The sequence below is a fragment of the Panulirus ornatus genome, chromosome 73, assembly GCF_036320965.1.
Source record: "Panulirus ornatus isolate Po-2019 chromosome 73, ASM3632096v1, whole genome shotgun sequence".
In the NCBI taxonomy this organism is placed as follows: domain Eukaryota; kingdom Metazoa; phylum Arthropoda; class Malacostraca; order Decapoda; family Palinuridae; genus Panulirus; species Panulirus ornatus.
Genome location: NC_092296.1, coordinates 15,693,746 through 15,707,576, shown reverse-complemented (window position 1 = coordinate 15,707,576; position 13,831 = coordinate 15,693,746). Strand labels below are relative to the sequence as shown.

Genomic DNA, 13,831 nt, shown 5'->3' with positions numbered 1-13,831 from the left:
ATGGTCTATAAGGACTGGCTGTGGGTGGTGTGCTCTGGTATTAAGGGATTATACAAAAAAAAATAGATAAAGCCATTTGCACTTCTGTTTATAGCGCTACCTCACTATAGTGGGAAGCAGAAAACAAATTTGAAGAAGAATTTATGACATTACATAACTCTAGGACCCCTTTCATGAGGCTTTTGCAACTTCTAGGTATCACTCCATGAAAGAGCAAGGCAAATTGGACCCTTGTGGGATAAGACAGTCCTCAGAAATACTGTACCCTTTTCAGTCTCATGACGATTTGGACCCTTGTGGGATAAGACAGTCCTCAAAAATACTGTACTCTTTTCTGTCTCATGACAATAGTCAGCAAACGTGAGTCAGTGTTATTACCTGCTCAAAAATACTGTACTCTTTTCTGTCTCATGACAATAGTCAGCAAACGTGAGTCAGTGTTATTACCTGCAGGCAAATTCTACTGACACTAGCTTTTACTATATTTCCATACACAAATACTCTTTGCTTCCAAGTGACTCACTAACAAAAGATTTGCCAATACAATGCACTTAAAAAAAAATAATCTAATGTAGAAAAAAAAGTAAAAAAGGTTCAAAACCACACATGGTAATAGCAAGCAATCACTAGCATATGGCATTGTCCACGAAGGAACATAAAGTATAGCATAAACTACACATGGTAATAGTGAGCAATCACTATCACATGGTAGTGTCCACCAAGGGACTTTAAGCATAATGTAATTTTCCCATTGAAATGCAATCAGCACAAATCAATCAAGAAAGAGAACTCCACAACTTAGCTGTTCAGGGGAAGAAGTAGGTATCATAGCAGTCAGTCCTTAAGTGGCCAATCTCCACAATGAAACTGTGATAAGCAGAAGCGTGATGCCTGCCTAGGGTTATAGCCATGGTGGCAGACACACATACAGACAACTCATAAGAATAGTGACCTAAATAATACCCATATAATGGAGAGCAGCAAGATTGCAGTCTACAGAAATAGATGGTTTAAAAAGTGAGGTGATGACAGAATTAATGAATCACAAAGTATTAGACTGAACTCCTATTAATGTAGAGGTGGACAAGGAACCAACCCAGACATGTTAGTAGTACGCTCCTCTAGGGCAAATAAACCTCTTGTAGATGTGAAATAGCAGCTCATAAGTCAAACAATTACACAACTCATATCACATTCCCACCTTCTGAGTTACAAATTTGTGATGTTATTATATATGAGGGTCTCCATAAAGTGTAGAGGATATGATCATTCCCAACAGATTTACGTTATTACTTGACCAAGTTGTGTTTCTTGACAATGAACAGTGGGAAATGAGTGATCCCTAGGGGGAGACATAAGGAAAAATTGCATTCTGGCACTACTAAATTAAACCAGGTTGCTAGTTTTCCCATTCTGAATGTTCCATATTCCAGAGAAAATATTTTCATGCATAAAGAAAAAAAAAAGCTAAACAAGATCTGATTTACTTTCACGAAATTTGTAGAGCAATAGAAGCGAGTGATTATTCATCAACTTTGACCATACAAAAGATAACCAAAAACATAAAAATTATTTACATAAAATTATATATTTCAGCTTTTTTTTTTAAATACCTAGATAGAAATTTATTTTATTTTTTTTTTTTTTAATTTTCCAAAAGAAGGAACAGAGGGGGCCAGGTGAGGATATTCCAAAAAAGGCCCAGTCCTCTGTTCTTAACGCTACCTCGCTAATGCGGGAAATGGCGAATAGTTTAAAAGAAAAAAAGAAAATGAATTCACATATTTTTGTCTTCCTTAAAAAATTTGCTTGTCAATTCATTTTAACATTAGTCTAAAATTTTTCCCTTTTCCCATTCACTGTTAATTGATATTTGATGGCGACTCCTTTTTCTTCTGACATTCTATTAACAACGTTCCATAGTAATACTGTAACTTTAAGTGTTACATAAATGTGTTAAGGCAGGTCTTCTCTCTATTAAGTGACTTTGGATCAACAGTCAACAAAGAATTGCCTCCAACTGGCAATTCCTGGGAAAGGAAAAATCTCATGCTTAAACATATTTCATTACTAACTATAGTTTCCCATTCTCCTGGGTTCCCACATCCCATCTAGCTTGCCTATCCCATCAAATCTATTAATTCTACTTAAAACAATCATTCTAACATATTACTAACATGTACAGATTGCTAGATATAGCTGCATTAGCTTCAGCATCAGAATCATTCCACATTCTTCTGCTTTGTATGGATTTGTACAATCCAATCTTGGACTTTTGGAACTATGGGATGCACTGGAGCATTGTGCGATATTGCTGGGAGTACACTCTGGGAATCAGTAATGACTGCAAATCTAATTTTTGGGAGACTATTCAATCATGTTCAAATAATTTAAGTGAAGCATGAATATCATACAGTTCTGCAGTAAATTTGGAAGATTCTCTTGGAAGTTTTGTCATCTGAGGTTCTCCTTTAATAACCACACATCCTAAACCTGAATCACATCTCGAGTCATAATTATATATCTTCAATCTTTTTGAATGAATAGCATCAAACTAAAGGAACGTACTTCTTGTTACTACAACAGAAGTAATGTTGCTTTTAGTTGTTTTCATCCATTCCCTGAAGAATTTGCTTACAGGAACCTTCCATGGAGGGAACCAAGCAGAATCCATGTTTGGAATTTAAATGCAACCCACTCTCATTAATAGCATCTGTTATGTGGTTTAGAAAACCTAGGAAAGTTGATCAAAATACCCAATACTTTTAGTAGCAAAAATCTATGGAGGGCAAGATGGTGTAAGACATACTGTAAGGCAAATTCTTTGTGTCACATATTCTCCTTAGAATCTGCATATAGATTTACAATTTCAAGAGGACCTGAATGCTCTTATCATAATGTGAAGATTATAAAAAACTCATGAATTTCTGGGATGCTGTCAGTAGCCAATGGATATATCTGGCACACACAGTCCAATTTATCTATTTTCTTTCCAGTAGCAAGACACCACCTTCACAATGTTTAGTGACTTTTCACTTTACCTGCACAGTCTTTAATTTGGTGGGGTCTACATCAAACTTCTATCAAAAAGCATACCAAAATTTTGTCTCCTGATCGTATGGAATGAGAATAATTTTCAATAACATATGTAGAAATTCTCAAGTTATAATTGATTTTCTAAGATGTAAAGATATAATTTTTGTCAGGAGACATTCAAACCACAGTTACACATAACTTTTCAGCAGCTGCTTGCAAGCATCTTGCATCATCTTCAGATGGTGAATGTCAAATCATCAACAAAGAGGGATAACTTAATAACCCCTGGAACAGTGTGTATTACAACACTATTAATGGCAGCAATGAAGCAGTCAACACCTAACAAACTGCCCTGCAACCCATCTTCTTCCTGTCAATATTCTCTTGAATGCAAACAACAAACCTCACCTTTAATTTTCTGTATTTCAAAAACTACTGAATAACCTTACCTTATTAACATCTCAACATGATTTTCTCTCCATTCCTGTACAAACATTTTTCTTAAGTTGTATAGAAGCATTCTTACACTTACATAATGAGAATTAAACCATATAAACGTAAAATTTCCCATGTAAACTGCACACACAACTTCTTTTCCCATCAGTATTATAGATAACAGTGAACAGTGTTGCCACCATACTGTTTATCATAATTCTTTTTCTACTTAAATACAGATGGAATCATTATCATTACGGAAGAACATCTCAATTCATAAATATGGGGGTGGAAAGGTTAACCAGGCACCATATATGTACCAGTGGAGTGGTGGAATGGTTAACAGCCTACCTCAAAGGACCATGTACCAGTGGAGTGGTGGAATGGTTAATAGCCTACCTCAAAGGACCATTTTGTGGAATTGCCTATTGATGCCAAATCTCTAAGAAGTTTCACAAGCATTCTATAAACTGATGAACAATGCATTGTATGATAATTGGCAAATCCACTCTGAAAGTCACAATAACTGTGGGAAATGGTCAGTGATAGCAAAAATCCAGAGAGCCTCCTAATTAATGATTTCAGTGTGCCGAGTCAACAGAAATGCATTAGAATTTCAAACACTGAAACACTGCTATATACGGCCTCATGATAGTTTTGCATGTATTGCTTTTAATATGGCTATTATTAACCTGTATCCTCAGTATGTTGAAGCCATGTAACTTTGACAGCTGTGGAACTGAACTATGAACGTATAATGATACAGTGAAGGTTAGCTTCCACAACAGAGGGGTCTGGCAATACTTCCTTCAGTAACTGGAATTGCTTTAGGTAAATACATAACTGAAAGGAGCTTAAACTCAAGAGAGAAGTTCTTTAAAATAATGATAACCCTTATGTGTACTAACCTGAGTGGTGGACAGTACCTGCATCTTCCTAGTGTCAACTTCTAAAGGAAAAGACAAGCTTTATCGACAACTTATTACTTTAGCACATAAAAAAATGTTCTTTAAGCTGGTTTAGATTAATATCTTTGTGCTGTCACATCAAAAAATTCTTGAGATCTGTATGTAGTTCAATAAGGAATTATGGAAAAAAGAAAAAAATCTTTGATCTTCCAAAAAGTAATATACTGTATCAGTACTTGGGATGGTGTTACTGCTTCCTTGAGAGCTCACAGTGTGAATGGGCTTGTGAAATATTATTCTACCTGACTCAAACACTGCAGTATTCAAAGGACTACCAATTCTTAAAGCTTCATATATTGTTGCAAAATGTATCACGCAAAGTGAAAACTAATATTACTCCAGTCACATCCTTTTGTTTGATGAAACTGACCATACAAGAGTGCTAAGAGTTGGAGGATTACATCTATTTAGAAGTGCCAACAGTATGTCTTACAGATGTCAGACATACATTTTTTTAATGACTTCCTTTTGAATAGGTACACAGACTTTTGAGTATCTCATTGCATTTTTTTTCATACCTGAATGTTGTTTCCCATGTTAGCGAAGTAGTGCCAGGAAACAGATAAAGAAAGACACATCCACTTGCATAAACATATATATTTTTTTTTATTATTATACTTTGTCGCTGTCTCCCGCGTTTGCGAGGTAGCGCAAGGAAACAGACGAAAGAAATGGCCCAACCCCCCCCCATACACATGTATATACATACGTCCACACACTCAAATATACATACCTACACAGCTTTCCATGGTTTACCCCAGACGCTTCACATGCCTTGATTCAATCCACTGACAGCACGTCAACCCCGGTATACCACATCGCTCCAATTCACTCTATTCCTTGCCCTCCTTTCACCCTCCTGCATGTTCAGGCCCCGATCACACAAAATCTTTTTCACTCCATCTTTCCACCTCCAATTTGGTCTCCCTCTTCTCCTCGTTCCCTCCACCTCCGACACATATATCTTCTTGGTCAGTCTTTCCTCACTCATTCTCTCCATGTGCCCAAACCACTTCAAAACACCCTCTTCTGCTCTCTCAACCACGCTCTTTTTATTTCCACACATCTCTCTTACCCTTACGTTACTCACTCGATCAAACCACCTCACACCACACATTGTCCTCAAACATCTCATTTCCAGCACATCCATCCTCCTGCGCACAACTCTATCCATAGCCCACGCCTCGCAACCATACAACATTGTTGGAACCACTATTCCTTCAAACATACCCATTTTTGCCTTCCGAGATAATGTTCTCGACTTCCACACATTCTTCAAGGCCCCCAGAATTTTCGCCCCCTCCCCCACCCTATGATCCACTTCCGCTTCCATGGTTCCATCCGCTGCCAGATCCACTCCCAGATATCTAAAACACTTCACTTCCTCCAGTTTTTCTCCATTCAAACTCACCTCCCAATTGACTTGACCCTCAACCCTACTGTACCTAATAACCTTGCTCTTATTCACATTTACTCTTAACTTTCTTCTTCCACACACTTTACCAAACTCAGTCACCAGCTTCTGCAGTTTCTCACATGAATCAGCCACCAGCGCTGTATCATCAGCGAACAACAACTGACTCACTTCCCAAGCTCCCTCATCCCCAACAGACTTCATACTTGCCCCTCTTTCCAAAACTCTTGCATTCACCTCCCTAACAACCCCATCCATAAACAAATTAAACAACCATGGAGACATCACACACCCCTGCTGCAAACCTACATTCACTGAGAACCAATCACTTTCCTCTCTTCCTACACGTACACATGCCTTACATCCTCGATAAAAACTTTTCACTGCTTCTAACAACTTTCCTCCCACACCATATATTCTTAATACCTTCCACAGAGCATCTCTATCAACTCTATCATATGCCTTCTCCAGATCCATAAATGCTACATACAAATCCATTTGCTTTTCTAAGTATTTCTCACATACATTCTTCAAAGCAAACACCTGATCCACACATCCTCTACCACTTCTGAAACCACACTGCTCTTCCCCAATCTGATGCTCTGTACATGCCTTCACCCTCTCAATCAATACCCTCCCATATAATTTACCAGGAATACTCAACAAACTTATACCTCTGTAATTTGAGCACTCACTCTTATCCCCTTTGCCTTTGTACAATGGCACTATGCACGCATTCCGCCAATCCTCAGGCACCTCACCATGAGTCATACATATATATACATGTACATATCCATACTTGCTTGCCTTCATCCATTCCCAATGCAGCCCCATTCCACAGGAAACAACATTGCCATCCCCTGGGTCAGCAAGGTAGCATCAGGAAACAGATGAAGAATGACCACATACACTCATATCTATACACTAACTATCATGTGTAATGCACTGAAACATAGCTCCTTATCCATATCCAGGCCTCACAGACCTTTCCATGGTTTACCATTACGACTTCACATACCCTGGTTCAGTCTGTTATCAGGAGGGTGACTCCAGTATACATCGTTCCAATTTACTTTACTCCATGCAAGCCTTTCATCCTTCTGCATGTTTAGGCCCCAATCACTCAAAATCTCTTTCTCTTCACCCTTCCAACCCCAATTTGGTCTCCCAATCCTCCGTGTTCCATTTACTTGATACATACAGTATATCCTCACTGTCAACCTTTCCTTACTCATTCTATCCAAATATCCAAACCATTTTAACACACCCTCTTCTGCTCTCTCAATCACACTCTTTTTTACCTCACACCTCTCATACCCTTTCATTACTTACTCCATCAAACCACCTCATCACAGATTGTCCTCAAACTTTCATCCACCCTCCTCTGCAAACCCTATCAACAGCCCATGCCTTGCAACCATATGATATTGTTGGAGCTAATTTTCCTTCACCCATACCCATTTTTGCTCTGAGATAACATTCTCTTCCCACATTCTTCATCACTCTCAGGATCTTTGCCCCCTACCCCTTACCTATGACTCACACTTCCATGGTTCCATTTGCTGACAAGTCCACTCCCAGATATCTAAAACACTTCACTTCTTCCAGTTTTTCTCCATTCAAACTTACATCCCAATTAACTTGTCCCTAAACCCTTATGAATCAATAACCTTGCTTTTATTCACATTTACCCTCAACTTTCTCCTTTTACATACTCTTCAGACTCAGTCACCAACTTCTGCAGGTTCTCACTCGAATCAGCCACCAATGCTGTACCATCAGCAAACAACAATTGCTTTACTTACCAGGCCCTCTCATCCCCAACAGACTGCAAAATTGCACCTCTTTTCAGGACTCTTCAACTCCCTCAGCACCACATCCATCAACAAATTAAAAACAACCATAATGACATCACACACCCTTGCCACAGACTGAGTTTCTCTTGGAGCCATTCACACTCCTCTTCCTCCTCATACACATGCCTTACACCTTTGATAAGTACTTCTTACTGCTTCTACACATGCCTTACACCTCTGATAAATACTTCTTGCAGCTTCTAACAACTTACTTCCCGCACCATATATTCCTGAGACCTTCTGCAAAGCATCTCTATCAAGTCTTATATAACATATGCCTTCTCCAGATCCATAAATGCTACATACAAATCCAACTGTTTTTCTAATCATATCCTTCTCCAGATCCATAAATGCTATATACAAATCCAACTATTTTTCTAAATGTTTCTCACTCATTGTTTACAGCAAACACCTGATCCACACCCCTCCACCACTTCTGAAACCACACTGCTCCTCCTGAGTCTGATGCTCTGTGCATGCCTTTACCCTCAATCAATACCCTCCCATACAACTTATCAGGTATACTTAACAAACTTATACTTCTGTAGCTTGTACACTTACTTTCACATCCCTTGCCTTTATACAAAGGCACTATACATGCATTCTGCCAATCCTCAGGCAACTCATCACAATCTATACAAATCATCGATATCCTTACCAACCAATCAACAACACAGCAACCCCCTTCCTTGATAAACTCAGCAATACCATGCACTTCAGCCACATTTCATCTTACTCAAGGCACTCATCACCTCTTATGTCTTCACCAAACCACTCTCCATGACTCTCTCACATTTTGCAGACCACCCTGAACAAAACACCCAACTTCTGCCACTCTATCATCACACACATTCAACAATCTTTCAAACTACGCACTCCATCTCTTCTTCACTTCACCACTACATGTTATAACTTCCCCTTCTCATACATAACACCTCACAATGCTTAAATCACAAAACTCATTTTTTTTAACTAGAAATTTTCCTGCAATGAGCGCTATGCATTAGTCCTGCCTTTTGACAAAATGGTAGGATCAATGGATAGGAATGTCAGATAAGAGGATAAGGTAAAAACAAGTCTTGAGTACTAAACATTACACAACCATTTAGTAGAAGTGGTAGGTAAGAGCATTAGTTGGAAGCATTAGGTAGAAGAGTACACTGGAACATTAGGCAAGAACATTAGGTAGACAAATAGTAGTAGTAGGTAAAAACATTAGGTAAGAGCCTCTGAAAAAAATGTGCTCAAGTTAACCTCTGCCGGTGGCCTGCTGAGGGTGAGGAGGCACTAAAGGGTAAGGAGGAGTATTGGAGTCAACAGTTATGAGAAACTTTTGCCATAGCCACCCCCCTTGAGGGATAGGGAGTTCCCAAAGGGAACCAGAGTCAGCGATGTAGATAGAGAGAAGGATAGTCAGTGATATACATAACTTTCAAAACCAAACTGGGATGGAGTGACAAAACATATCAGGTGTCAATCCAATCTATCATCAAACAATTCTTACCATCAGTTTGCAAAGACAGTTGGTTTGAGCAAAAGGTCTACAGCATGTAGCAATAGCAAGATCTTAACTATTGAAAATAGGAAGAAAAAGCAATATCCTACAAATGCTTCAACATCCATAATAAATTGAACAAATACAACAAAAATTCTATGGAGGTGTCAGATATGTATTAAAACATACCATAGTGTGTTTCATTCTCCCCTAAAATAGTAGGTCCGGTGTGTAATAGAGCTGATATCATTTCCTTCGATTGAAATTGCTCATTTCAGTCCTCATCCTTACTTCCAGAGAGTAAGAGGACAAGTTTTAAAAGGAGGGAAGGGAGAGTGAGCTAAAATGCATGAAGTAAAATCCTCAGCATCAGAGTGAACAGACTTAGAAGTTGAAGAGAGATCAATAACAAAGAATAAACATTACAGGCAGTAAGAAATAAGAGCAAAGTTATAAGGGATATAGAAACTATGAGCAAGATGGCATAAAATCAGAAGATTCAAGATCCAGAAGGCAAGCAATTGGAAATTTTCTACCACTGTAAGAACAAACAACTGTTGTATGGAAACAATGGTAGAGATAGAAGTTATGAGTTATATAACCCTCAAGGCTGAGCTCCTTTTCATCCACCATAGAGGATAGAAATCTGCTGAAAGTGACTCTGCCTACTTGAGGGTACATCCTGAGTGAAAAGGTCATCTTTATATTGAGGCTGTATCTTCATCTGTTGATGAAGCAGAGTACAGTCTTCTCAAGGAACTTCTCACTTCAAAGGAGTCCATGTGTCCTTACTATCAGAGATATACAACCTTGGAGCTGCAGGAGCCCTGTAAAAAGGGTCTTAGCATAATGCCAGGACCCTTTCTGAAAGGGCCCCTAGGGTAACAAACGAATAGCATACCGTATAGGTAATAAGCGATTTAAGATTAAAAAACATACCTTTCCGAATAAATGTTGACTTCATAGATACAGTGCCAAATGTGTTTATCAAAAATGTGTATAATACAACTCCATTATTATGCATGACACTAGAATTATGCCCCACAAATCTAATGCTGCATATAAGTTTCAATAATCCCTGGATTTATGCTGGACTAATGTGGTCAAACTGCACAGGGAAACTAACAGACTTAAATTTGATTAAGAACTGAATCGAATATCATAACTAATGTACGTTTAATATGAATAAGTAATAAAACAAAAACTAAAATACTGGTTCTAGTAATTCACAGTTCCTGAATTAAATACTGTAGGTATTCAACTACCAATGTGCTGTAAGAATGCTCATTCCAACAAAAAGGTGCCTTTATGTTTAATACGTGGTGTGTATTTCTTATTAATAAAGATATAAAAGGTAAGTGTCACCATACATCAATACATATGTATAATACAAAAATTACCTACCTTTACACCATCATCTCCTGAAGGTGGAAACACTCTGATCTTCTTCAAATCTGGTTTCCTAGAGCCACCTGCCTCCTCACTTGTTCTCTTCACTCCTGAGGTATTGCCATTAACCATGGATTCTGTCGCATCTGAGTTTCCTGTATTATTTTCTTTCACATTACTGTCTTTATTGTTTTCAGCACACTTTTGATTTACTTCACTCTCACTAACAGCTACCATATTTTCATCCTTTGAAACCTGACCATTTGTTAGGGACAAGGATACTGGTGTCGTTGAAATTGGTGTTGCTGGCGTTATTGATACTGACGAAGTATCAATAGAACTTGGCAACACTGATGTGTATGAAACAGAATTTGAGGTAGTTGTAAGAGTCTGTGTTGAGCTCTTGCTGGTGACGGTGGAATTGCCAACTGCAGTAACGGGCGGAGGAGTGGGAGTGCGTGAGTTTGCGGGAGACATGAATTCCTTCAGTATACCTGCGGGCACAGATATCATCGGTGCCCCTGTCTCCATAGCCTTCATGGCTCTTCTACAAAATCTGAATCCTTAAGTTCCTCAACTCACAACTGCTGCCGTTGTGACAATCTGAAAGAAGAAAAGAAGTGCTAAAAAAAAAACAGATATTGAACAATTATTTGGGTGATGTTCTATCTTAGAAATAATTCTGACAAACATTACAGAATAGCCCCATTTTTCTTGTCTCATATTCAAAATCAAGTGATAATTCTTTAAATTTTTCTCTTTTTTCATTTTCTGAATCTATTCAAATGAAGGACAGGGAGTAGACTTCTGACATCAAACCCTTCACTGACCAGACCAAGAGCTGCCTTCCCATCAACCATCTATATACATAGCTTCATTCCGTGTGTGTTGCTCTCCTATACAGAAATGAAGAGAAACATTCTTTACCTAACATTAATATCTTTGAAGGAAAGTTCATTTTGAGTTTAAGATGTCTTGTAATCCCATCTGAGCCTTTCTTGTACAGTTTGTAAAAACTTTCTGTAGGTTAAAAGGGATCCAACATTATATGAAATACTTTTTTGCCATTCACTCCGCAAACTAAAATTCTTCATTGGAAGTCAAACTGGCCAAGAGTGGTTGTTTCAGTGCTACCTATGTAATCTATATACAAAGAAAGATACTGAATTAATCTTGATTGTCTTTATTCAAAGAAAGATACTGAATTAATATTAACCATCTTTATTTCATAGAATAGTAAAATGCTTATTCATATTTTTTTCCCCTTTTTCCAGCTAATAAAAAAGAAGAGGAATGTGCCAAATGAAAATAGTTATAATAATGACACAAGAATATAAAAACTTAATGAAGCTACCCTTATTCAAAACCTAACCTCAATACATCATGTATCACTTTGTTTAAATGATCAGATGTAAGAAAACCAAGTATATAAACTGAAAAATCTTGAGAAATGAAATCTACATATCTGAACACTGTATGCTAAAAAAATGAGAAAATAAGAATACAATTTCAGATATACACTCCACTTCTTGCTAAAATGCACTTAGTAAATTTTATGTAAAACTGCAACTACCTTACTTCATTTTGATCCTATGAAGTTACCTTTACTGTACTAATCTGCAACAATATAAATCTAAAGACACAAAACAAAAAAATAGGGTATAAAACTTAAAAATGTCCAAATATATCAAATATATTTGCAACTTACTAATGTGCAAATACGAACATAATTTCTAATCTATACTTAAGTTGTGGCTTAAATATATATTAGGTTTAATGTAGACACCTTAAATTTCATTATGGAACAAAAACTTTTGTAACACATTTTTCATACACAGTTTTGTACTGTATTCCTTGATGATTGTAACCCTGACCAACAAAACTTCATAAAATGTGTTCTTCCTTAATCTATTGTACTGAATCTTTGGAATATTGTTAAAACAAATATTTAAGGACACAACTCCAAGTAACATTTAACTTTGATCCATACTTAAAAAAAATTAAAAAAGTGTTTTTACAAATTTGCATGTACCATCTATGGCATAAGTCTGGTGAATAACCATCAGACAATTAAAATGTTTATCGTGATAACTTGCTGACCTTAACCTTTTAAACTCAAAACCTCCCCAGAAGTTGAACTTTCTGTTCAATAAATGAGGTACAATTTTGGCTGAAATCACTTGCCAGTCAGTCTTCCCATAATGCTATGTACACAAGCATTTAGTAGCACTTGAAGTCCAAGAAACATGGTGAAATTTCACTGGACTCAAAAACTCGAAGGTGATCAGATGTAGAATTCTGCATGCAATCTGTGATGCAAATGTGGTCATCTGATTTCTCTGTTTGGAGGTCATAAACACAGTGGACATGATCTCGGAATTATCTTAAGCACTGACAGTGCCAGACATTTAAGTTAGTGGTTATACCTTGACCTTGACGGTCGTAATGACCTTCGTAAATGCCAGGCCCAAAGCCTAACAAGGCAACCATCACTCATTTGTGATATCGCCCACACATCACCAGTGAGGCAGTCTTAAATTGCCATGTGTCAGAATTTGCTGACGTCTGAATCTCTCTGTGCTGCATTGCCAAGTTGGTGGGGGGAAGTGCTGCACTGCCAAGAGTGGGAAAAATGCTACTATGCCAAAGAGGTGAACAGCAGGCACCGCCAAGACGCTGGGGACCGATACATTTCCCACATTGTGCTGCATTACACAGATGCCATGGGATTATTACAAGGCAAAGTCGAAGAAGTGCTTTATGCCGCGATAGTGTGTGTAGCGTTGTCAATGTGAGAGGACGATTTAAGAAAAAAAAAAAAGGTGGGTAAGGTGCTACATAGTTAAGCCTGAAGAATGTTGAATTGTGCTACAGAGATATTAATAGAGGAAATGCTTCACTGCCAACAAGATGAGGATATACAATACCCCCAGGATGGAGGGCAAGTGCCAATGCCACGATACACAGCCACTTTGAGACGAAGTTCCATACAGCCAAGATGTGAAGTGCTCCACAGCCAGGATGAGAAGGATGTGTTACTGGGTCATGATGGTTGAAAACTAATGCATGCCAGGAAGGTAGGAAGTGGCGCACTGCCAAAATAACCCGAAAATGCTACACTGTTTTGTCAAGGGCAAGTATAGATTTACCGAAATGGTGAGAAACTACCGCATTGCCATGATGATAATAGGTATATAGTAACAAGAAGGTGTGGAAGTGCTTCATTGCAAAGGCTAGG

The 13,831-nt window shown here is 38.0% G+C and overlaps 1 protein-coding gene across 1 annotated transcript in view; it reads right to left on the bottom strand.

Moving 5' to 3' along the window:
* LOC139748290 (uncharacterized) overlaps nt 1–13,831 on the bottom strand; it is a 165,844-nt gene that overhangs the window by 93,514 nt on the left and 58,499 nt on the right. The window contains exon 2 of the mRNA XM_071661277.1: nt 10,609–11,196. Coding sequence (XP_071517378.1) covers nt 10,609–11,133 — 525 coding nt within the window. The 5' untranslated portion in view covers nt 11,134–11,196. The remainder of the gene's footprint in view (nt 1–10,608; nt 11,197–13,831) is intronic.